At 45.4% G+C, this 25,289-nt stretch overlaps 2 protein-coding genes across 5 annotated transcripts in view; one reads left to right on the forward strand and one right to left on the reverse strand.

Annotated features, from left to right (window-relative positions):
• GPX3 (glutathione peroxidase 3) overlaps nt 1-4,557 on the forward strand; it is a 43,364-nt gene extending 38,807 nt beyond the window's left edge. For both annotated transcript variants that reach the window (XM_030211412.1, XM_030211413.1), the window contains exon 5: nt 2,051-4,557. In XM_030211412.1, coding sequence (XP_030067272.1) covers nt 2,051-2,287 — 237 coding nt within the window. In that variant the 3' untranslated portion in view covers nt 2,288-4,557. The remainder of the gene's footprint in view (nt 1-2,050) is intronic.
• Nucleotides 4,558-19,203: 14,646 nt separating this feature from the next.
• TNIP1 (TNFAIP3 interacting protein 1) overlaps nt 19,204-25,289 on the reverse strand; it is a 130,818-nt gene continuing 124,732 nt past the window's right edge. For 2 of the 3 annotated variants that reach the window (XM_030211154.1, XM_030211153.1), the window contains exons 16-18: nt 23,715-23,894; nt 22,415-22,505; nt 19,204-19,681 (exon numbers count right to left, since the gene is read on the reverse strand). In XM_030211154.1, coding sequence (XP_030067014.1) covers nt 19,638-19,681; nt 22,415-22,505; nt 23,715-23,894 — 315 coding nt within the window. In that variant the 3' untranslated portion in view covers nt 19,204-19,637. The remainder of the gene's footprint in view (nt 19,682-22,414; nt 22,506-23,714; nt 23,895-25,289) is intronic. The other variant, XM_030211155.1, reaches the window with a different exon arrangement.

Consider the following 25,289-nt stretch of genomic DNA (forward strand, 5'->3'; position numbering starts at 1 on the left):
TCAGCCATAAGACCTGCTTCAGGAGTGGAGGAGTGGCCTAGTGGTTAGAGTGGTGGACTTTGATCCTGGGGAACTGGGTTTGATTCCCACTGCAGACACAGGCAGCTCCTTGTGACTCTGGGCAAGTCACTTAACCCTCCATTGCCCCAGGTACAAATAAGTACCTGTATATAATATGTAAGCTGCATTGAACCTGCTATGAGTGGGAAAGCGCGGGGTACAAACGTAAGGAAAAATATACCAGAAATTACACAATAGTCTAATCCTGCGTAATAACAATGAATAACTGCACAGATATTGCTCATCTAAAGACATTGCCTCTAATATGTGCTGCAAAGCAGCTCCATCATCAAGCAGATGATTGAGCAGTTATTGTCATCACACAGGATTAGGCCATTATGTAATTTCTGGTATTGACTCCTGAGGCAGGTCTCACAGTGGAAACACGGCTCGTGTTGAGTCATTTATACTTTATCAATAAAACTCTGCACCACACCATTGATTTGGGACATTTGTTGTCACCTGTGCTGTTTGTGTGCTGCTTTTGGTTTGTGCATAGGTTCCTCCCCACCTTCTTTTTGTTTCTAACTTGGCATCTCTGCATATTCATTGTAGATATCCTGAAAACCTGAGTGTGCTGGATTGAGAAGCACTGTGCTAGGGAATAGAAGGATCTAATAAAATGCTTTCAGAACTTTCACTATTATATAATATTTTCCCTTCATATTCCAGTGGGACTTTTTCCCCCCTTTTCCTTTGATTAGTGGCCCATCAAGCCCTCCAACTTCTGGACTTAGTCACATCCCTTGATATTTAACCGACGGTGGGCAGCGATTTGACAGCCCACTACTGGTGTTAAACCCAGCTAGTCAATGCCAGGCTGCTTTCGGCAACCAGCACTAAATATCCATTTTTGGGGGCCTCTAAGCACCTACCTGGTTAAGTCGCTATTCACTGGCTCTCTGGTTAAATTATAACAGTTAAAGATAGGACTATTATTTATGCAGTCTGATTTAACCAGAATCTTATCCGGTCAGGCATTGAATATGCACGCCTAACCGGATAAGTCGCTTGACAAAGCCAGTTTAGCAGTAGACGCTAACTGCAAATATTCAGCAGGAGATAACCAGTACGGTTAGCCACAAAAATACTATTTAACTAGTCAGCAGCCATTTCTGACCAGATAAATAGCGCTGAATATGAGGGGGGAGGGGGGACTATCAATAACTTGTTCAATAAGGTGGCAGAAAGGCCCGCGGGCCGAGAAATCTGTTCCTCAATGTCAGCCATTGCAAAGACCTTCCCATTCTAATATTCAGCTGTAATGGTCAGAGTTTGATTTCAGTGCTGGTCACTACTGTTATTTTATACCTAGATATTCACTGCCGTTATCTGGATACTGACTGGCACTGAATATCTGGATATAACCAGGCCACCAGCACTTATCCAGATAAAGTTAGGGTAATCTTTTTGTTGTCCTAACTTTATACAGGTAGTTATCCAGTTAGCAGGCTAAATGTCACTAAGTAAACACTAACTCCGCCCAGGCTCTGCCTCTGGAGTGCCCTGGCACCACCAGATTTTCAGTAGCTGATAATGCGTGGATGCCACTGAAAATCCTGGTGTGGATCTAGTGAGTGGGATGTATATGGATAGGAGCCATGCTACCTGGAAAAGTCCAGAGATGCCAAGCTGCCCAATTCCATGGTGGAAACCTTCTTGGCTGGTTCTGGTTTTTGGAATTTACATCCCAAAGCAGTGAGGGATTTGTAGTGCCTGATTCTGCTCATTGAAGTCAGTGCTGCAAGTCCCATAATGCAGCAGGATGGGGTAGTCAGAAATCTAGGACTGTCCCAAAATCTCCACCCTGGAGTTGGGTAATATGGCATCTCTGTAAGAACCACTGAATGTCAACCACTGCACCAACAGGCCCCACCATGAGTCTCTGCACACAGCCCAGCATCCGCTGCATCCCGCACAGCATGCCCTGATTATTTCCCCTGTATCTGCTATATTGATGTTTCCTCATCAGAATTTATTTTCTTTTCAGAACTCCTGTCCCCCGGTTGGGGATAATTTTGGCAATTCTGACCGTCTCTTCTGGCAACCTCTGAAGCTCAGTGACATCAAGTGGAACTTTGAGAAGTTTTTAGTTGATCCCCATGGGAAGCCAGTGAAACACTGGCACCCAAAGATCAACGTGGAGGTCATGAAAAGGGAAATCAAAACTTACATGAGGTCCGTGATCACCCAGGAGAGAAGGCAGCTGAACGGGGCACGAAGCTAGAGAACGCAAGGGAGCATGTAGTGTATACATAGAAAATTAGGGAAGAACAATGTTTTAGCTAACTCCAGTAAAAAGACACCCCAGACCTCCAAAACTGATTACACACGCTGGCATTGAGTCCACAGTAAAAGAAATGAATATTTTATTATTTGCAGTAATCACTGTTTTCTACATGAAACATCACTAAATCCAAATTCTAAAACATCATTAAAAAGCACTAGTACTGTGTATGACCAATGAATTTACACAACAAAACTCACCAGAGCAGAGAGAAAGCAAAAAGGCTGGTTTGGTGGTTCTGTGTCAGTGCAGTGCACTGCTATACGGAACAATAACAACTTAGGTTTCTTTTCCCTGGGCCTGGGATGCTGGGATGTCAGAGGGAGCATTTATGGGTGAGGGGGGGGGGGGGATCTCGGTCAACACAAAAATGCAATACTAAGGATCTATTTCAACCAGGTCCTAGAGGGAGCCCTGGCTTCTGGCTGGATATGTTATGTATTTTTTGTGAGATGCAGGGAAACAATCTCAGGTAGCTACAGACGAAGGGCCCAACAGAGGCCTTATTCCTTATGAGCTGAAAGACAAAACAGCAGGAGGAAACTGTCAGATCCAAAAAGAAATTTCAAGTTGAAGATCCTTTAAGAAGTCAAGAATCTGTTGCCAAATCCAATAAAATGGCCTGCTTCCAATTTATGCACTGGGAATGATGGCACAAAAACAGACCTGGACCCTTTGAGCTGCATAATAATTTCTGGAAATGTCAAGAGTTTTCAGCCATGCACACAGAAGAGTACAGCATTGTTTGATGTCCACAGGACCCTGACCCCGATATCTCATTTAATACAACACTCCAGTATGCTCCTTATGATCACCTGGGCTACCCCCACACAAGCTGGGGGACCCACCGGTTCTTGTTCTTTTCCCCGGGAGAGGTCAAGAGAATGAAACACACACAAGGTGAGTATAACATAAGCAAAGGCCAATGCGGAGCAGCTCCTGGGCCAACTTAACAGCAGTGGACTTCCTCAGGAATAGCTCAAAGTAGGCTTCAGCCTTTCTCCTTTTATTGGTAAGCAATCAATTGACACATCATCATTATCCTTCAGAAATCAATTACACATCATCATTATTATGCAGGAAACATTATTCATTGGACATTTAACTTACTGATGAAAGTTACAGCAAAATCATGCAAGATAGTTCAAAATACAGGATATGTCAGCAGTTGACCATCTCTGTTCTATTAGCAATGACCATAAAGGCTTAGTACTACCCATATTTATCTATCAAATTCACGTGTTTACCCTTTTTTAGGATTTTCTGGTCAAATAGCTAACATCTTCTTTGGTCAAGCAGCTGACATGCCTATGATTGTTATAAAGAAGCTATAATTAAAAGTTACTGATCATACACACACATGGACACGGTCTAGTTCGGTGTTCTGTATCATTCTGCTAACATCAGCTGCTGATTTGGTAACAAGGGTTATGTCTAGCTTTATTTTCATTTATTGCAGCATTAGCTAATTTCCAGCAATGATTGCTTTATGCTGATATGAGCTTTGCCCTTTCATGTCTAATTATTATATTCACTCTCTGTGCAATTCCACCTATTTATTGCGGGCCCTGGGGATTCTATTTTCATAAGGGTCTTCTGGACCATCACTTACAATGCAAACCTGTACACATATTTTTTTACACCTTGCTGCTCCTCCACCCCTGAGAAATCTGATCTCCCCTATCTTATATCATCCAGGATAAATTATTACAGTTTCTGGGAGTTGGTGAAAAATAAGCTTAGAAAGCATCTTGTTTTAAACAAAAACAACATCCAGAGCAAAAATACTTTTTAATTTTGGGGGGGGGGGGGGGGGGGGGGGGGGGGCCTGGCAGTTCACTTTTTTCCAGATGCTGGAATCCTTCTGCTATTCACTTTCCCCTGGTTTTAGAAGATACCCCCCTCCCTTTCCTGTTCCCAGTCTAGAAATTGCTGCACTGTCCCGAAGCTGGAAACCACACACTAGGGCTCTTTCCTAAACCCTGCGTCATGGACTCTAATTGATGGTCATGATTCCCTCTGAATCTCCAGCCTGCCCTGGGTACAGAAGTCTTAATCCAAAAATCAAACTGGGGACATTCTGCATGAAGTGCATAGCCATGCCACTGAGCTACCAGGCTGGCCTTCAAAGGTGGTTTCTCTAGGACAGGGGTTCTCAACCCAATTTTCAGGACACCCTCCCCCCAGCCAGGTTTTCAGGATATCCACAATGAATAGGCATAAATTTGCATACTCTACCTCCATTGTATGCAAATCTATCTCATGCATATTCATTGTGGATATCCTGAAAACCTGACTGACTGGGTGTATCCCAAGGACTCAGTTGAGAACCACTGCTCTAGGAGAGCAACCCTTTATTGCATTAAAACTGTGCAAAGTCAGAGAAAACTAGTGCATAAAATGGCTGTCATTGGGAATGGATACGTAAATTGCATATGTAATGGTGAAAACAAACTAAAATCTTTCTGTTGCTGTTGCCTCACATGCCAGATATAATTCAAAGTTGAGAATATGGCCATGTTCCTTTAAAGGTGACCCACTCCATTAAGAACTAAAGATGGATTACTGACCAACCAGGTGGAAGCCATCACCACCTGGACAATGCTTTAAGAGCCATGTAGACTTTGAAGTGCCTTAGAAAAGAGCACTCAGTAGTGTCGGCAAACTCCTCTTTGAAAGGAGGTCTTGCTGTCATCACCACTCAGCTATTAATAACACATTCCCCCTATCACAGTAACAAAGCTAAAAATCTATTGGAATCTAAAATATTGTCCAGTAAGGGGTTACTTGTACTTGTTTGGAGATTAGACGATTTTAGTTTTGAGGGTGGGGGCTTCCCTAACCAGATCTTTCCAGAGAAAACTCCTAATTAAGTATTTTCATCCTGTCTTAGCATTTTTCTTTCTTCCATGTTGAAGTTCTCCCCATCTTTGAAACATGGCAGGCTGTTTTTGTAAACCATGTTGAAGTGTCTGTTCTGTGTAGGCTTGTCTTTCCAAGCAGGGAGTAGTGGGTGGCAAGTGGGGTACCAGGAGGAGGTAAGCGCATAATCATGAAGGTCAGGCCCTAAAGCACACTGTTGAAGGACCTGTCTTGAGTCTTGTGTGGTCATAGGGCAGCCCTTCCCGTGCATTCAGGCTGCCCTGTGTATTCCTAAACATGGATGCGTGCCATTTTCCCTCAGGCCCAATTGCACCTGTAAATGCCTTTAAATGTGGAATGCAAGCAGAACTAATGCAAAATAAAGCAGCTTCTGGAACATTGTGGGTTTGTGAGCTTTTCTTGGAATGATTCCGACAGATTGATGGAGAGTATCATGACTTTTATCTTAACTATAAAGGGTTAAACATTCAGCCAACGGCGGTCAGCATTTTATTTGGCTGCTACCAGTGTTATTACCGGATATTTAATGTTAGCCCATGGCCTGGTACAGGCGTTGAATATTTGGGTTTGTGCAACTGGCTATCCTTTAGCCATTTAAGTGCAATATTCAGCACTTAACTGCATAAGATGAACCACATAAAGACAGAGTTTATGTGGCTACCTTATGGAGTTGTGTTAAATATTGGCCCTTAACTGCATAAGTGCTGACTCAGGCCCTGGCTTTGAATTTGGTGGTTAAGTGCTGATAGTGGCATGAACCCAGTGGTGTGCTGGAGCAGGCTCTCACAGGCTCTCGAGAGCTGTTTGTTAAGTTTTTAAGAATTGTGGGAGCCGGCTCTCCATGGCTACTTTAACAAATGGATCCCAAAATGTGGGCTTGGGCCCCTCCTGAATTCTCTTTTACTTTGCTGGCCAGAGAGAGCCCCCTGTTAACAATTTACCAGCACACCCCTGCATGAACCAGTCCGTTAAATCATTTTGAATATTGACCAGTCTTTTCCCTCCAACTGTTGCAATGGAAAATTTAAACTGTGAAACTCCATCTTTTAACCCTTTTTGTATTCTTTGGGGCATCATTAATTGAAACACTGAAGTCCCTTGGTGGGATAGCTATCTAGGATATGCTAAAGTTTGGGAACAGAGGGAGGGGATCCATGAGATGTGGCTGATGATGCTAACAACTCTTCCCTCTTAAAACCTGAATAATGCATGCAGGATAGTAGCTACTGACTTCAGCATGGTTAAGAGAACCCAGACGGAGGACAAAAAAAAAAAAGCGGGGGGGGGGGGGGGGGGGGGGGGTAGAGCGAAAGTGACCACAATAAGTCTGTTCCAGGTGAAAATACAAGTTTATTCATAAATCCAAAATGAGTTCATCCATTATGCCCATAGTGTATATAATAGGCAAGCAGATTGAACCTACACAGACCATGTTATGGCAATTATGCTTTTCTCAGGAGTCTTACTCATGTATAGCACAAACTATAAGCAAAGCGGGATGCAACAAACAATACCGCCTGGGATAAGGATAACCTGGGCTCTGTTTACATAGATCAACAGCCCGCCAGTCCCAGTTCAATCCGAACCCCAGCTACCACAGATTGCTCTCCAGTGTCATCCAGACAGCAGTGCAGTGTATACATTTGTGATTGGTACAGGAATTTAAGTTACGCTGTGGGATACCACAGGACAAGATAGTAAGACAGTTAGCTTAAGTCCTTATTTTGAGATGGGGGTGGGGGTGGGAAGTGGGAGATTAGGTTTGGACAGCACTGGGATTCTGGGAGTTACCTCTTCCAGCTTTCTCTGCACTGTAATTCAGGGCCAGATTTTGGCACCCATAGGCAACACCAGAGAGAATCACAGACAACCAGGTATGGGGAAGGGACACAGGAATGTGTCATACATTCCAGAGACTGAAGGGCCATAATGTCACGCCTTTGAATCAATACATGCACCTGCCCCTGAAGTGGGCACAGATTCCACTTTGGCCTTGGTAGTTGCCAGTTTAACCAGTTTCCTATGTTTTCTGAGCTTTTGCAAGACTGTAGTAATTTTAATGGGAAAAGGAAAAATAAACTATGTTCATAAATATACAGAGACCACAGAATGTGGGAATACCACACATGCCATCATGTTTACTAAATTAAAGCGCATTCTTCACTAAGTAATGAAATTATGAAGCCATTTCTGTCACAATGTCAGTGTTTAGTCGTGCCAGGTTGAAATTGATATAGCCATATCACAATCAATGAGTATAATTGGCTTCAAAGTAAAATATTATGGTACATCCCTGACTCAAAAGAAGCCATTACCAGCTGCAGCTGCTGCACCAAAAGAAGCCAGATGAACAGAAGAAAGGGTGGCTACCCTCTAGAGTTGGGAGTTGTTTAGGGTCACAAAATCTCTGCCTGGGAGTAGGTGTTCCTAGAGGAAGCCCCCATTAGAAAACAATAGCATTGGACTATACAGGCTGACAAGGTGGTGTAACTTAGCCTGCACAGGCTCAGAAGGAAAGAACTGGGGCAGGGTTATCAGCTGATGTTAGAACGTGCCCTGGTGGGAAAGAGGTACAGGCTAACCTAATCTAAGTCTTACATTGCACAATAAGCCTCTTGAGTTCTATGTGGATTATATAAAGCCAACCAGGCAGACCTGGGAAACTACATCACTTATAAACCACATAACGTTTACAAACTAAACATCCAACCTAAAACTTAAGACAGACATTTCCTAAACAGCCATGTTTTTAAAGATTTTCAAAAATAACAAAGAGCTGATAAATTGCCTAATAGTTGAAGGTAAAGTATTCTATATCTTAACACCTACAAATGAGAAGGCGGAATGAAGTGATCTCAAAAACTTAATTGTTTTAGCAGAGGGTAAATGAAGTATCAAAAATCTCTCAATTTCCTAAAGCTATCAAAAGTTGGAAAATTTATGAGAGACAGCATATATCGAGAAGCCATACAGTATAATATTTTAAATTTTAACACACAAGTTTTGAAGTCTATTCTAGCTTGAATAGGAAACCAGTGGGCCTCAATGAACAATGGTGTCGGTCTATCGAATCTTCCTCAACCATAAATCAGCCCGACTGCTGTACTCTGCAAAATCTGCAACTTTTCAGGCTGGTGTCATGTAAATCTTTTCCCCACTAAAAGAGAACTGTAGTGGATAAACTTTGAGAAGCACTCCTCTAGAAAACACAAAGGACCAGATGTTCTGTAAGATTCCCCTATTTTATGTCTACTGGGAAAGTACATAAGACCCAGAATCTTAACTTCTGTTTTTTTTTGGGTATGTGTTCATTTGTGCATCTTAAAAACATTCAGTGTACGCTAAACTGATTTAATGTGTCTTAATTAGTGTGCATTAAAGCAGTTGACCACAAGCTAAAAATTCCCTTTAAAACAAATGTGTGAAACTAACCGAGAACATCTGAAAATAGGGAAACGGTTTGTTGGAAACATAAAAAACTATCCAAATTTTTCCTTGCCTATGCACATCCCTTCAATGTTTCTCCTTTTCGTCCAGACATACCTCACATGCCCATTTCTCCTGCTATGGAGGTGATGGCAGGTCATTTGGTTTCCTGTGTCTTGCACAGCTGGCTGTCCAGCAAGGCCGGCTCAAGGTTTAGTGGTACTGTAAGCCAACTTGCTTTGGTGGCACCCCCTCCCCTGTAGGTTCAGCATGTCATGTGCTGCTGCTGGCAAATGACATAAATTGTACAGGACCAAGATAGAGCGAGTGAGGTAAGGGGGAAGAAGGGACGGGAGAGAACAGACTGGGGATGGGGGAGGTCAGAGGCTGGGTATTTTGGTGCCTGGGCAGAGCCTCACCTGGTCAAATGGTTAAGTCAACCCTGCTGTCCAGTTTTGGAACAAAAAGGCTCTGGCATGGCACCCAGAATTAGCAATGAGGCACCCTGCATAAGCAGCTTCTTTCCCTGCTAGCCAGAGCCACCTCCCAGAGGATTTTTTAAACAAGCAGGTGGTGAAATGGAAGGCTTTTCAGCCAACTAACTTGTTCAAGAACTGCTGAAAGTGGTTCAAATGTCTTCAAGTCCACACCATACATCATCAACCTGCACCGATTTTGGAAACATGGTACAACTGATACTTGTTTCTTTATTACATAAAACCTACAAGGATGGAGTCACTGAACAGCTCATATCGAGTTGCTGCTTTCAGTTATTTTCAATGCAGCAGACTTTACAAGAGTGGAAATTCACAGGGATGTGCATTCAATTGAAACCACACGGGAAATGTCAATGACACAGTAGGCCCCCCAATATTTCAGATTTTTCTGGTATAAGAACTGTGCAGTATTGCTCAAATAGTGTACATTATTACACAACACAGCACATCATCAATAATTGTCCCCCCCTCCCAAAAAAAAACCCCAAATGTTGAAAACCTGAATAAAACAAGCTTGCCACCTTCTAATAGCATCATTCCTTTTGCTGAGAATGATTATGGGAGGGAGAGAAATGCCTTTCTTCAGAATGGTTCGCTTGCAGTCTGTCCATCTGTCTGTTACAACCAGGGCTGGAGTCAGAGTCGGAAGCAATTTTGGGTGGAGTCAGAGTCAGTTAAAATGTACCGACTCTGATGCCAGCTTCAAAATAAAAAAAATATTATAAAATATGGTACATTTATCATTCTATACTTTTATATACATAAATAAGTTATATTTACCAGTACTTTAGATTCAGAACAAAAAATTTAAGGGTCTTTTTACAAAGGCATGCTAATCAGCGTGTGCTAAATGCTAGCGACGCCCATAGAAATGTATAGGTGAATCTAACGTTTAGCACATGCTAAAAACGCTAGTGTGCCTTTGTAAAAGGATCCCTTAAAGCCTAGTATCAGTAGGAGTCGGAGTTGGGCAGTAGAAAAATAGAGGAGTTGGGAGACAGTCGAAGGTTCAGACAGAGGGTAAAATTATGTATTATACCTGATAATTTTCTTTCCATTAATCATAGCAGATCAATTCATAGACTGGTGGGTTGTGTCCACCTACCAGCAGGTGGATATAGAGAGCAATCTTTTGCCTCCCTATATGTGGTCATGTGCTGCCGGAAACTCCTCAGTATGTCGATATCAAAGCTCCATCCGCAGGACTCAGCACTTAGAGAATTACACCCACAAAGGGACACTCTGCCCAGCTCACCACCGCCGAAGCGGGGGAGGGGAATCCGTCCAGCTCATCCCCACAAAGCAGGGGAGGGACACCACACCCGCCGATGCGGGGGGGAGCTGGCTTATCCTGCTACCGCAACCGCGGGAGGAGCTGGCTTACCCAAACACCGCCGAAGCGGGAGGGATACAAAGCTACCCTACTGCCGCATGAAGCGGGAGGGAGCGCCGGCATAATTCAGTTATCAATCCAGCCACCGCTGAAATGGGGGGAGAGGAAGCAGCAGCTCACTGTAACACAAAATCGTTTCAACTCAAGGAAAATCCAATTGGAAGAACTTGAACACGAAGTCCTCCTGAACAGGAACTGAAGATTAAACTTGAACCTCAAATATAACCAGAACAAAAACAATACAGATGTCTGGGCGGGGCTATGGATTGATCTGCTATGATTAATGGAAAGAAAATTATCAGGTATGATACATAATTTTACCTTCCATTTCATCAAGCAGATCAATCCATAGACTGGTGGGATGTACTGAAGCAGTACTCACCCAGGGCGGGACATGGAAATCCCTGAACGCAACACTGAAGCTCCAAACTGGGCCTTGGCCTGAGCAGCCACATCCAAGCGGTAATGTCGTGAGAAGGTATGAGCCGACGCCCAAGTTGCCGCTCTGCAAATCTCTTCCAAGGAGACGGATCTGGACTCTGCCATCGATGCCACCTGTGCTCTAGTAGAGTGTGCCTTCAGCTGAATAGGCGGAAGCTTCCCTGCAGCCACATAAGCTGCCGCAATCGTCTCCTTGACCCAATGTGCCACAGTAGGCTTAGATGCCTGCAGACCCTTACGAGGGCCTGCGAACAGCACGAACAGGTGATCCGTCTTCCGGAAGTCACTGGTCACTTCCAAGTATCTGATGATGACTCGTCTCACATCCAGACATTTGAGAGCAGGGTACTCCTCTGGGTAATCCTCCCTATGAAAGGAAGGTAGACAAAGCTGCTGATTCACAAGGAAGCGAGAAACAATCTTGGGCAGAAAGGAAGGTACTGGGCGAATCGACACTCCTGCCTCAGTGAACCGCAGGAATGGCTCTCGACACGAGAGTGCCTGGAGCTCGGAAACTCTTCTGGCTGAAGTGATAGCCACCAAAAAGACCGCTTTCAACGTCAGGTCCTTCAGCGATGCCCTCGACAAGGGCTCAAAGGCGGCTTCTGCAAGGCCCGTAGCACCAGATTGAGATTCCACGTAGGCACTATCGAGTGCAGAGGAGGGCGCAGGTGATTAACTCCTTTGAGGAAGCGCACCACATCTGGCTGCGAAGCCAGGGAAACACCCTTCAAACGGCTCCTGAAGCAAGCTAGAGCCGCCACCCTGGACTTTCAGGAAACTGAGCGACAGGCCTTTCTCCAGACCCTCTTGCAGGAACACCAACACTGAAGATACTGAAGCAGTGAAGGGTGACAGAGAGCCTGCCTCGCACCACGATGCAAAGGTACGCCAAACCCTGGCGTAAGTAGTAGAAGTAGAGCGCTTCCTCGCTCTTAGCATAGTGGCGATGACCTTGTCTGAGAAGCCCTTCTTCCTCAGCCGCTTCCGCTCAAGAGCCAGGCCGTAAGACCAAAGGGGGAGGGATCCTCCATCAACACGGGACCCTGATGTAAAAGGCCCCGCTCCGCTGGCAGCCTCAGAGGACCGTCCACTGAGAGCCTGATTAAGTCCGTATACCAGGGGCATCTGGGCCACTCCGGACCCACCAGGATCACCCAGCCCGGATGCTTTGCTACCCGGCCTAGCACTCTGCCCATCATGGGCCAGGGCGGGAACACGTAGAGAAGCTCCTGTGCCGGCCAATGCTGGAGAAGAGCATCGACTCCCAGAGATCGAGGGTCCCATCCTCTGCTGAAGAACCGCGGCACTTGGCAATTGGCCGAGGACGCCATCAGATCCAGGTTTGCCTGGCCCCAGTGCTTCGTGATGTCCAAGAACGCCCGAGCCGACAGCTGCCACTCTCCGGGATCCAAAGTATGGCGACTGAGAAAGTCCGCCTTGACATTCATGACTCCCGAAATGTGGGCCGCCGACAGCTGTTCCAGATTCGCTTCCGCCCACAGGCATAGCTTCATGGCCTCCTTGGCTAGAGAGACGCTCCTGGTACCTCCCTGGCGATTGGCATAGGCCACAGCCGTGGCATTGTCCGACAGGACCCCGTACTGGCCTCAGCACCAACCGAATGGCCCGGAGTTCCAGGAGGTTGATAGACCACTTCGCCTCCGCAGGAGACCAGAGCCCCTGCGCTGTCCTTCCCAGGCAGTGGGATCCCCAGCCCGTCAAACAGGCGTCCGTCGTGACGACAACCCACTCCGGGGTCGTGAGAGGCATTCCAGCGGACAGCTTGTCTGGCCTCAGCCACCAACTCAGCGCCTTGCGCACCGCTGGATCCAAGGGAAGGCGCACAGCGTAATCCTCCGAAACTGGAGTCCACCGCCAAAGAAGAGAGTGCTGTAGTGGACTCATATGGGCCCTGCCCAGGGCACTACCTCCATCGTGGCCATCATGGAGCCCAGCAGCTGCACATAGTCCCAAGCCCGAAGTGTAGAGGATGCTAGGAACTGGTCCACCTGGGTCCGAAGCTTGACGCTCCGGTTGTCCGGCAGGAACACTCTGCCTACTTGGGTGTCGAATCGAACTCCCAAATACTCCAGGGACTGAGTTGGGCTCAGCTGGCTTTTCTCCCAGTTGACAATCCATCCCAGGAAGCTCAGAAGAGCAATAACCCTGTCCGTAGCTCTCCCACACTCTGCATAAGAGGGGGCTCGGATCAGCCAGTCTTCCAGATAGGGATGGACCTGCACTCCTTCCTTGCAGAGGTAAGCCGCAATGACTACCATTACTTTGGAGAAGGTCCGCGGAGCAGTAGCCAACCCGAATGGGAGGGCTCTGAACTGGAAGTGGCAGCCCAGAACTGCAAAGCGCAGGAAGCGCTGATGAGGTGGCCAGATGGGAATGTGTAAGTAAGCTTCCTTGATGTCCAAGGATGCCAGGAACTCTCCTTTTTTCACCGCAGCTATTACGGAGCAGAGAGTCTCCATCCGGAAGTGCCGTATTTTCAAGGCCCGATTGACTCCCTTGAGGTCGAGAATAGGCCGGACAGAACCTCCCTTCTTTGGCACTACAAAGCAAATGGAGTAACGTCCCTTGCCAAGTTGATCTACTGGCACTGGGACCACCGCGCCCAGGCGGATCAGGTTGTCCAAAGTCTGCTGCACTGCCGCTGCTTTGACTGGAGACTTGCAGGGAGAGTTCACAAACCCGTTTCTCAAGGGCCGGCAGAACTCCAACTTGTAGCCGTCTCTGATGACTTCCAGAACCCAAGCGTTTGAAGTTACCCTGGTCCACTCTCCCAGAAACAAGGATAGCCGTCCTCCTATCTGCTCTGGGCCATGGACCAGGGCCCCGTCATTGGGTACGAGACCCTGGGGGAGAGCCAGAGGACGAACCTCTGGGACGACGGTCCTTGCGAAAGGAATGCTGCTTGGGGGAGAAGTTCTGCTTGAAGGAAGAGGAGGAAGAGGACGACTTGCCTGGGCGATACCGACGGGCTTCCTGAAATCGGCCCTTGGAGGAACCAGGGTGAGCACTGCCGACCCATGCCCTGACCTCCGGCAACCTCTTGCCCTTAGATGTGCCGAGCTCCGTCACAATCTTGTCCAGTTCGTCTCCAAAGAGCAGCTTGCCTTTAAAAGGCAACTTGGCTAGGCGAGATTTTGAGGCATGGTCAGCTGACCAGTGCTTAAGCCAGAGCCACCGCCGGGCAGAGACTGCCTGAGCCATACCTTTAGCCGAGGCTCTCAAGACATCATACAGCAAGTCTGCCAAGTAGGCCAAGCCCGACTCCAGGGCCGGCCAGTCCGCCCTCAAGGAAGAATCCGAGGGGGAAGCCCGCTGCAAAAGTCAGGCATGCCCTGGCCACGTAGGAGCCGCAAACCGAGGCTTGCAAACTCAGGGTGGCCGCCTCAAAGGTCAACCTTAAGGCCGCCTCCAATCTCCTGTCCTGAGCGTCCTTCAGGGCAGTACCACCTTCCACCGGCAGAGCCGTTTTCTTAGTCACCGCAGTGATTAAAGAATCCACTGTAGGCCAGAGAAAAGGCTTCCCGTTCCCCCTCAGGCAGAGGATACAGACGGGACATAGCCCTGGCTACTTTAAGGCTCACTTCAGGGGAATCCCATTGAGCCGAAATTAAAGTCTGAATGGCTTCATGAACGTGGAAGGTTCTAGGCAGGTGCTTAGTTCTCAGCATAATGGCTGAGCCAGCTGAGGCTGAGAGAGGGCCTTCCTCCGGAAAGGAAATTTTTAAAATGCTCATGGCCTGCACTAACAGGTTGGGCAAATCCTCTAAGCGAAAAAGCCGTGCTGCAGAGGGGTCATCCGCTCCATCCGAGCGAGGATCTGTCTCCTCCAAAGAATCCCCTAAGGACCTTTGGGAGAACTCGGATACGCTGCCCTCATCCACATCAGAGGAGACAGAGTCCCCTAGGGCCTGGAGATCCACCCGAGGGCGTTTGATCATAGAGGCCTCATCACCCTTATCAGACAGGAGAGCAGGGGCAGTGTTTTGCATAAGAAAGGCCTGATGCAGCAGCAAAATGAACTCAGGGGAGAAACCCCCCCAGTCTGTGCACTTCTGCGGCCTAGGCCACGGCCCTAGAGGCACTCTCAACCTGCGCTCCCAAGAGCGGGGGATAGGCGCACTGCGCATCCAAAATGGCGTCCGACGCGACACTTCACGAAGCAGCCGCGCGGGAAGAATGGCGCTTTAATTTCACCGCCTTCTTACCGTCGCCCAAGTCAAGGGTGACCATAGGATTAACGTCTCCCACCTCGACGGCGGCCCAAGAAGCCGTCCGAGCAGCGTGGCCGGCCAAAACCGGGACGGCGGCCAGCGGGGGATGGGCACCTAAGGCAGGAAGGCCTGCCGCACCGAAGGAAAAACCGGGGAACTCTCCCGACTCTGAAAAGGGACCCAAAAAAGGCGACTCTGCCATCGAACCCCCCGCTTCCCCGCTAGATGCGCGCACGCGGTCCGGGGAGCGTCTTTTTGCGCCCTTGCCCTCCAACGCCATAAGCCATGAGGAGACCGTTCGGGGAACCCCCTGCCCGCTATAAAAGGTAAAATTACCTGCTTCTCGCTCTGAGCTGCAACGAATTGGTGTCCCAGTGAGCAGCTGCAATAGACGCCCTTTTTGGACGTTTTAAAAAGACGTGTTTTTTTTTTTTTGTTCAACGGAGCCAGCGGGAGGGGGGAGAAAAGGAGGGACCTGGCACCACTAGGTTTGCACTTGCTCAGGAAGAGCCCTCAACCCCAGGTACTCAACAAAACCTAAATGAATAGGCTTGGAGACCTAGCCAGAGCTGCTGCTGTGTGTGACCACCACCTGCTGAAATAGAGAACATACTGAGAAGTTTCCAGCAGCACATGACCACATATAGTGAGGCAAAAGATTGCTCTCTATCTCTACCTGCTGGTAGATGGACACAACCCACCAGTCTATGGATTGATCTGCTTGATGAAATCTGCTTGATTTCACAGTCCTGGTTACAACCACCCAACCACTGCACCAAGTTGCCAAAAAATAGTGTGTGTTTAAAAAAAAAATGTTTATTAAACTTGTGATATACCACCTTTCTGTAGTACAAGGGCTGCCGAGAGACTTAGCCAGGCCCGGGGCAGGGCAGCTGCTGCCACCACCGGCCCCCCCTCCCCCCAGGATCGCCGTTGCAACTGAAATACCTTGGGGCTGGCGGGGATCCTGAGGCCCCGCCAGTGGAAGAATCCAGCGCTGCTCTTCACGCCATGCCTGTCCTGCCCCTGCTCGATTTCAAAACCAAGCATGTGCCTGAGGGGAAAAGCAGCCGCTTGGCACGGCCGTAGAGATGAGCGAAAAGCAGCGCTGGAGGAGGGGGGCCCGGCACCCGAGTTCTCTCTCCTGCTTCTGTCAGGATGCGATCAATTGGGGCCCCAGCAAAAGAGAGAGAGAAACCCCGGTGCTGGGCCGGGGTAATTTTATCCCCACCCCAGCAAGCAAAGCAGTTTATATATTACGTACAGGTACTTTCTGGTTGTTGTGCAATGAAAATTATGAGAGACCACCTGAACTGCAAAAGTATCCTTATGTTACTAACTCCCTAAAACTTGTATTTTGGGGTGTATTAAAAAGAAGAGTTCATTTTGCCAATGACTTACTTATGAATTATCCTGTTTAAACTAAGGTTATTAACAGGCATCAGATGAAATTTTGAGGCAATCGCCAAGAAAAATCTGCTGCCTTACTAAACATAGTACCTCCGTAACAGATTACCAAGGACCACTGCTGGGATTACGCCCCAGATGTAAGACCATGACACATTACGCTAAGGCAGAACTCAGGACACAACCAACAGAGGCAGTGTATGCAAATCTCTCTCATGTATATTCATTATGGATATCCTGAAAACTGGATTGGATTGAGAATCACTGCTCTAAGAACAATTGTAGAGGTCTGGCACTGCGCAACGTTCAAGTTGCAATTACAAATGGAAAAGGCATGTGTAGGGAAACAGGGACAGGGAAAAGAAGCCACCACAGGAAAACAGACAGGACTAGTAGAAGCTGGAATGGATGTCACATCACACTGAAAATATGTAATTACAAATGGAAAAGACATGTGTAGGGAAACAGGGGCAAGGAAAAGAAGCCACCACAGGAAAACCGACAGGACTGGTAGAAACTGGAATGGATGTCACATCACACTGAATACAGGATCAAAAGAGTAAATATTCAGGAAGCACCAGTCAGTGGTTTTTTGTTCGCCGCCGGCGTTCTGCCCAGATATTCAATGCTCGGCCATGTCTGGGCATTGACATTGAAGATCCGGGTTTGTGCAGCTGGCTATTCTTTATTCAGTTAAGTGCAATATTCACCTATCAACCACTTAAGTGAAACTGGACAAAGATAGGAATGTGTTTTATACTGTCTGATTTGTCCAGTTAACTTAAACAATTTAGTATCAGCATTATGTTTATTAAAATTTTTAATATACCGCCGCTTCTAGGAAAACATTGCAGCGGTTCACAATAAGATTATTATTAAAACAGAAACAAACTCCATAATTTGATAGGACAGATTCATTCATACAAGCGCAAACATACAGATATACAAATTTGACAGTTCTAATGAACAGGTAAACACGGCCAACACCAAAGTCCAACGTGCCGGAGGTGAAAAAAACCCCCCGCAAGAGTGAAGAAAAGAGTTTTCAAGAGGATTTCAAAACAAGAAAAAGACGATTCATAGCGAAGGACAGGAGGAAGGTCATTCCATAATTTTGGTGCCAGGAAGTAGAATGCAGAGTGGTTAGTGCTGGTATTCAGCAGCATTAACTAGTTAAGTACCAGTGAATATCAGTGGATAGTCCCGTGTAAGTGACTAAACTGGGCAGGAGTCTAGGGAACTTCTGTGCTTATAACATAACATATACACAGTAAATGACAGCAGATAAAGAACCAGCAAGCCCAACCTCCTTCTTGAAGTCCATCACTCTTTTTGACCCCACCATCAATGGTTCTCACTGGCATTTATGGCGTTTACTACAACTCACTCTATATATATCAGCGAAGATTTATTCTTTTGGCCCTAGCTTCATCTTTAATGTCCATCCATAAAGTCATAGGCTTCAGTGATCTTCTCTGTGCACAATGAAATTACTTGTTGTAACACACTTATGACTTTAAATGGCAAGACTCCCAAATCTCTCTCTCTACCCCTGAAATCTCAACCAGCATCCAGACCAATGTTTCTGCCTGCCTATCTGATATCGTTGCCTGGATGTCTCAACGTCATCTAAAACTTAACATGGCCAAAACCGAGCTTCTCATCTTTCCCCCTACACCTACCTCTCCTCTCCCCCCTTTCTCTATTTCTGTGGATGGCACTCTCATTCTCTCATCAGCTCGTAAGCTTGGGGTCATCTTTGACTCCTCTCTCTCCTTCTCTGCTCATATTCAGCAGATTGCCAAAACCTGTCGTTTCTTTCTCTATAACATCACCAAAATCCGTCCCTTCATCTCTGAGCACTCTACCAGAACCCTTATCCACACTCTTATCACCTCCTGTCTTGATTATTGCAACCTGCTTCTCACCGGCCTTCCTCTTAGCCATCTCTCTCCTCTTCAATCAGTCCAAACCTCTGTTGCGCGACTCATTTTCCACCAAAGTCGCTATGCTCACATTAGCCTCTCCTTAAGTCACTCCACTGGCTCCCTATCCGTTTCCAATTCAAACTTCTCTTATTGACCTATAAGTGCATTCACTCTGCCGCTCCCCAGTACCTCTCCACTCTTGTCTCTCCCTACACCCTCCCATCGGGTACTCCGTTCTGTAGATAAATCTCTCTTATCTGTCCCCTTCTCCTCTACTGCTAATTCCAGACTCCATTCCTTTTATCTTGCTGCACCTCACGCCTGGAATAGACTTCCCGAGCCTGTACGTCTAGCCCCGTCTTTGGCCGTTTTCAAGTCCAAACGTAAAGCCCACCTCTTTACCACTGCTTTTGACTCCTAACCACTACTCACTTGCCCTGTCCTTTTATCCTCCTCTTTATTCCCTTTCCCTTACCTTTAATTGTTCTGTCTACCTGTCTTATCTAGATTGTAAGCTCTTTGAGCAGGGACTGTCTTGTTTGTGTATGGTGTACAGCGCTGCGTATACCTTGTAGCGCTATAGAAATGATAAGTAGTAGTAGTAGTAAGACTACTTCTAAAATGTAACTATAATTTTTTTTACAATCAAAGACAGCTAGTGATTACAATTGTCTCCATGTTCAATGAAAAACAAAACAAAAACCACAATCTCCCCCCCCCCCCCACACACACAAATCCACAATTGGTTGCTTGATTCCTTGATTTTATATTTTCATTTCTTCTATGGAGGGAAATGATGATATTCTGAAATAAAGAGGTGACTACAGAAACCAGAAAGCTGTGGGTGGAAGATGGGTGCATAGACCTGAGGGTTTGGCCTGTTCAGAGGCAGGACGTGGATCTGTGTAAGCTCTTCGCTTGCAGTGTCTTAGAGGTGGCTCCAGATAACTGAAGGTCAGTCTCCTCTACGAGGCCATTAGAGATCCTTCTTTTACAGAAGTGCAGCTTTGTGTGTAAATATATATAAATATAAATATATATGATATACACACAAGCACAATTTGTTTTCCTGAAAGAAGTTCACTGTTGTCTCTGTATTTTTGGTAACCCCAGACCTGTAGGATCTAAAGAAACACAGTTTATTATAATGCAGGCGTGGCATGAGAAAGCAAGTTGGATTTCCTGATTTACATACACAAATTGGTTCACACTGTATTCACATGTGTTTAACCACATTACAAAACAGCTCTTACTGTGACTTTAGGCATATCTGAACAGATAAGAGCCCTAACAAACTCTGTGTAGAGAATAACCCCCAGTGTACTTTCATGCTCACAGTGAAGGCTGCAATGACTCTGCTAGGCCCCAGGCAAACACACATTTATGAGCCCCAACCGAGGAATACCCAATTCTCCGGAGAATCAAGTTTCCTCTTTAGTTAAGAAATACAGTACTTTCTTTTAATGAAGCAACTACGTTGTGTTCAAAGTTATTTTGAAACTAATTAGTTTAAACTTTTAATCTCCCAATTAGACTATTGTAATCTTGTATATTTGGGTTGCAATAAGGGTCTTGGTAGAAGGATACAAACCATAAAATACTGATTTTTGATTTACTCAAATTTGATAACATTTCTCCTAGCTTTATAAAATTAGGTTGCCCACTAAGGCCAGAGTAATTTTTAAGTTATCCTGCTTTTTCATGCATGGACTTGCACCTAATTATCGCTATAATCATTCCCCATTTCTTGCTGCTAAGGTGGCAAGGAGCAAGGGAGATGTGGTCTTTTCGTTCCCCTCTGCTAGGGGGAAGAGGAGACTACGTTTAATTGAATTCATTTTGGCTTTCCAGGCAGCCAGTCACTGGAAGGATCTTGCTGATATCTTTCATTCTTCTCAGTTGTATTTCATTTTTAGGAAAAAGGTTAAAACTTTTCTATTTCTTGCATCATAATCCCCGATTGTAATCATTTTCTCTTGTTCTTGATTCTTTCTTGATTCTGGTCTCTTGTAATTATGTTATCAGCTTTGAACGGTGAGGTATTAGTGGGATATAAGACCAGAATTTCCACGGACAAGCAGGATGAATCAGCCACACACTGGTGACGTCATCCTAAGCCAGAAACGGATTCTGCTCTCCCAGAGCTCAAAGGAACCTTTTGAGCATGTCCCTTTGAGCAGCATGTGCAGTGTGCACTAAATATGTCCCTGTGTGAGCCTCTTGCCTCAGTTTACCTCATCTGCCCTGCAAACAGTCAGATTTTTATCATTCTCTTCCCCTGCAGGCTATATTCACTCTTTTCCTCCCTCTAGGACTCTACTCATGGCCTCCTCCCCCCCTCCCCCCAATTTCACCTGAAGTGGCAAGTTCAAACATGCAGCCAGAGAAAGAACAGTAATTTAGTCCTTGAATTTACTTCCAACCTTCTGCTATGTTCAGACCAGTCCCTCCAACTTTCCGGGGCTGCTTTAGGGAGACAAACTGGGGCGGGAAGGAAGGAGAGTCTATGAAAGAATGAAGGGGAGTGGAGACAGGCAGGCAAGGAGGGATGATGCAGATTCAAGGGGCCTGGGGAGGGACTGCAACTAAGTGGACAGAGAGAAGGAATTGTGGTATGGCCACTACATAGCCAGTTTATAAGGCTATACCCAGCCACTGGACCCTTCCCTAGTCCCACAGCCTTCACATCTGTTAAAAATTTACCATTCTTAGGAGAGACACTTAGCAGGTCTGCAGACCCTTCTTGAAGTGGGCGATAGGCATGTGCCTAATTTATCTGTGTACTAATTATGCCCTGGGAATAACAAACCAGAAATAAATTGGTCAGCTAAGACACACAGAATATGTAGCACAAATTGGACTAATCCAGTGCTCAGAGCAGCAGGCTAAGAATCAGGGAAGCCAGGGATCAAATCCCACTTTCATCCTCTCCTGCGACGCTCCTTGTGACTTTTACTAAGTCACTTCATATTGTCCCATGTACCAGTCTACACTGTACGTATTCTGGGTCAGGGATCCACATACCACTTGAATTGTAGATCGCCTTCAGAACAGGCTTGGAAAGACAAGTAATTAAATTGTCTCCACATTTTTACCCCTAAGTATGCTTATGTTTATGCTTATCCCATGCCTTCCTGAAGTCTACTAATGTTTGCCTTTACTACTTGCTTTGGGAAGACCCTCCATGTACCCACTAACCTCCTTATGAAAAATATTATTATTATTCTGAATATTCCATACTGGAGCCTCAAGTCATTCGTGCTTATACTTTAGAATTATTAAGAAACTTGAAAATTAATCTCAAACTTGGATCCCATAGTATGTCACACAACTGGAGAGGCAGACAACAGCAGAAAAACAGAACAGATTACAGAAAACCAATCAACTGATCAACTCAACACCACAGCATAAATTGCTGACAGGCATATAACTGAAATCCCAACATGGCCATGTTTTGTCCAGACATGAGCTGCATCAGAGGTAAATAATCAACTCTGAAGTACCAAAGCATAAGGATGTGTGCAATAGTTGAACTCTGGTATGCTGAAGGTCTGTTTGTGTTCCTTTGACACACACTGTGCAACCAGTGCACAATTCAGTTGGTTGTTTACCCCTGATGCAACTTATGTCTCGGTGAAACATGGCTCTGCCGGGATTTTAGTTTTATGCCTCTCAGCGATTTATGTTGTAGTTTATTTATGTAAAACATTTATAACCTTCACAATCCAAAGAGCTCTTGGCGGTTTATGCAATAAACTGTTGAGGTTATCAATTGTTTGGTCTTCTATGATTTTGTCCAGTTTTGCTCCCACAGGTCTTCAAAATAGCCCAATCATAGCAGCACAATTCTCTCTTACCAGGCTCCATAGGGTGTGGCCTCACTACCTCTGCTCCTTGAGAGGTCTGGTTACGAGGTGCAGGGCAAGGAGGCCGCCACTGGTATTCTGACTGGAAAATCAGCAACAAAAAATAGGAAGCATTAGATGCAATATGAAAAAGACTAAATGAAGTTCACTATTAAGAATACATATTCTTTACAGAATGTAATCTGCACATATGGTGGATTCTTTAATTGCCAACTGCAAGGTCAAGGTAGATCATATAGCTTGGACTAAGACTCCCTATGTTATGACAGGAGTTGCAATATCTCAGTCTTTTCCTTATGTTTAGCTTTGTTTATATTTAGAGGCATATTTTCAAAGCACTTTGGGAGGCTAAGTTCCATATGTTTCTATGGAACTTTGGGAGGCTAAGTGCTTTGAAAATAAGCCTCATAGTCATCTATTTAGAACATACAATGCCCACTCTCTTTCTGATCCCTCTCTTCTTACAAAGCTGAGCTCTTCTACCATATAAAGAGAAAGAAATAGCATATATTCCCTTCCTTCTTGATCAAGTATATAATATCACGTTCATTGTTGATTTAAATCTTGACTTGATAATGAATATGACTGTTGGGCAAACTGGATGGACCATTGAGGTCTTTATCTGCCGTCACTATGTTACTCTGCTCCCAGAGTCAGCTAGGATGCCATTCACAGGCCCAGGGGGAAGGAGGGGCAACTGAGTGATCATACAATAGTGACACCTAGTGGCTGGATTTAAGGTTTCTGAGAGCAAGGTTCAGGAAAGAGTCCTGGTGGATGGCTCCCAGCTAAGGCTTATTGACATAATGACTGGACTAAACTAAGCTGGAAAGGATATAAAAAAGTGCTGAAAAAAAAATCCCTAGGTAATTGCAAATGAAAACTTTTGGTGCTGAATCCCATCACTGGTTCCAAACAAGATGAACGTGTAAAGCAGCAAGAGGAAATAGCTGGGTGAAAAAAATGTCCCCTAGTGGTTAGTGCAGCGGACTTTGACTCTGGGGAACTGGGCTCGATTCCCACTGCAGCTCCTTGTGACTTTGGGCAAGTCAATTAACCCTCCATTGCCCCAGGTACAAATAAGTACCTGTTTATACTGTGTATAAACCCCTTTGAATGTAGTTGCAAAAACCACAGAAAGGCAGTATATCAAGTCCCATTTCCCTTCCCTAAATGTTAGCTTCTGTGGGTTTCCTTATGTTCTTATGACTCGTGCCATCCAGCACTTCACTTGCTCTAGGAACTACTCCTTTTCCCAACCACTTATCCTCAGCCTGCTGGAATTATTTACCAGTGGGAAATGCCGGAAGTCTGTCACCTGTGGATGCTCTGCTGGCACAGCTGTGGGTGGATAGAGGATCTGCCAGTCTTCAAAACCTGGGTAGACAGTGTGGGGAACAGGTGGAGCATATGGAAACTGATAGGGAGGGCAGATAGGGCCAAGCGTCCCTGGGTATCTCTCTCCTAACACCTGTAAGAAGTGAAGGAACACAGAGTTAGAACTCAACTATAAAAGAAGCAAGATTTAGAAGAAATACCTTTCACATAATGAAGTATGCACAGACACATAATACACAGACTGTACAATATCTTTGATCATATAAAAGAACTGATCAACGTTCATATCATGAACCTTGCAGGTACCTGGCTCAAGCAGTACTAGGCTGGGAGACCAGTAGGGCACAACAGGTAACCAATCACGGAAACTAATGATCCAACCAAGCAGAAACAAATCCCACACACATGATGGGGCTCAGTTTCAAAGCACTTAGACTTAAAGTTTCATAGTAACCTATGGAACTTTGTAAGTCTAAGTGCTTTGAAAATAGGCCTCATGGACAACCTATTGAGTCTTAACTGAACATACTAAAGAAAAGAAAAAACTGAATGTTAAATACCCCAAAACATACAATCACTTTTTTCCCTTTTCAGCACATTAAAAAAAAAAAAAACTTTTAAGAATTTGTTTTGACCTATTTGGGCCTTTTAGGCCGTGATTTAGTGGAACCTGGAGACTGTAAAATAAACCATAACTGCAAGGTAGACTTCAACAGTTGGGTTGACATAGTCCATGGATGTAAGCAGTTTATCACTTGGCTGCCCAACACTTGAAAGCCAAGAAAACAAAAGCACAAATAGAAAAGAATGAGAGAAGAAACACCTGCAAGCTTCACCTACATCACCAGTATATTTCATTTATGGGTCAAGAATTGGTCTTATTAACTCAATAGACACATAAATAAACTTTATTGGAGGTTGTAGCTGAAAACTCATAATCACCATCAACTGGAGACTCCATCATTATCACGTTGTTTAAGCAAAGCAAGATAAGGGAAAAAAAATAACTACACTCACTCAACCAAACCAAACCAGAATTAAATGGACTGAATTAATAATGGCAGAAGCTGGCAGTAGACTACTTGGCTAGGAGTAAATATGTACAAAAAATTTAGTCAAACCCAAACCAACTTTCACCCTGGTTTGAGTCTGATAGAATTTGCATCAGAAGCTGGGGGAAAATCCATAGTTTAGGGAAAATTCAAAAGAAAATATGACAATTTCCCTTTGGATTTTTTCCCCAAAATTCTAAAGCTTATTTTGCCAATTCAACAAAATCCACATAAATGTATCAGAGCTCCATATCTGAGGTTAAAAAAAAATTCATTTTGTATCAGTCGCAATCCTTACCTTTATGCTTTTTAGAATATAGCCCAAGCCCCTTTCTTCTATCATCTCCCCCTCCTTCCCTAGGAAATGGGGGAGTTGGGATGGGTAGGTGGGAGGAGGGGGAAATCCTGTTGTTCATTGTTATGCGGTGATTTGAAAACTGGCACACTGAAGAGCACTGTGATTGAAAAACTTTGTT

This window comes from Microcaecilia unicolor, chromosome 8 (genome assembly GCF_901765095.1).
Source record: "Microcaecilia unicolor chromosome 8, aMicUni1.1, whole genome shotgun sequence".
NCBI lineage: Eukaryota > Metazoa > Chordata > Amphibia > Gymnophiona > Siphonopidae > Microcaecilia > Microcaecilia unicolor.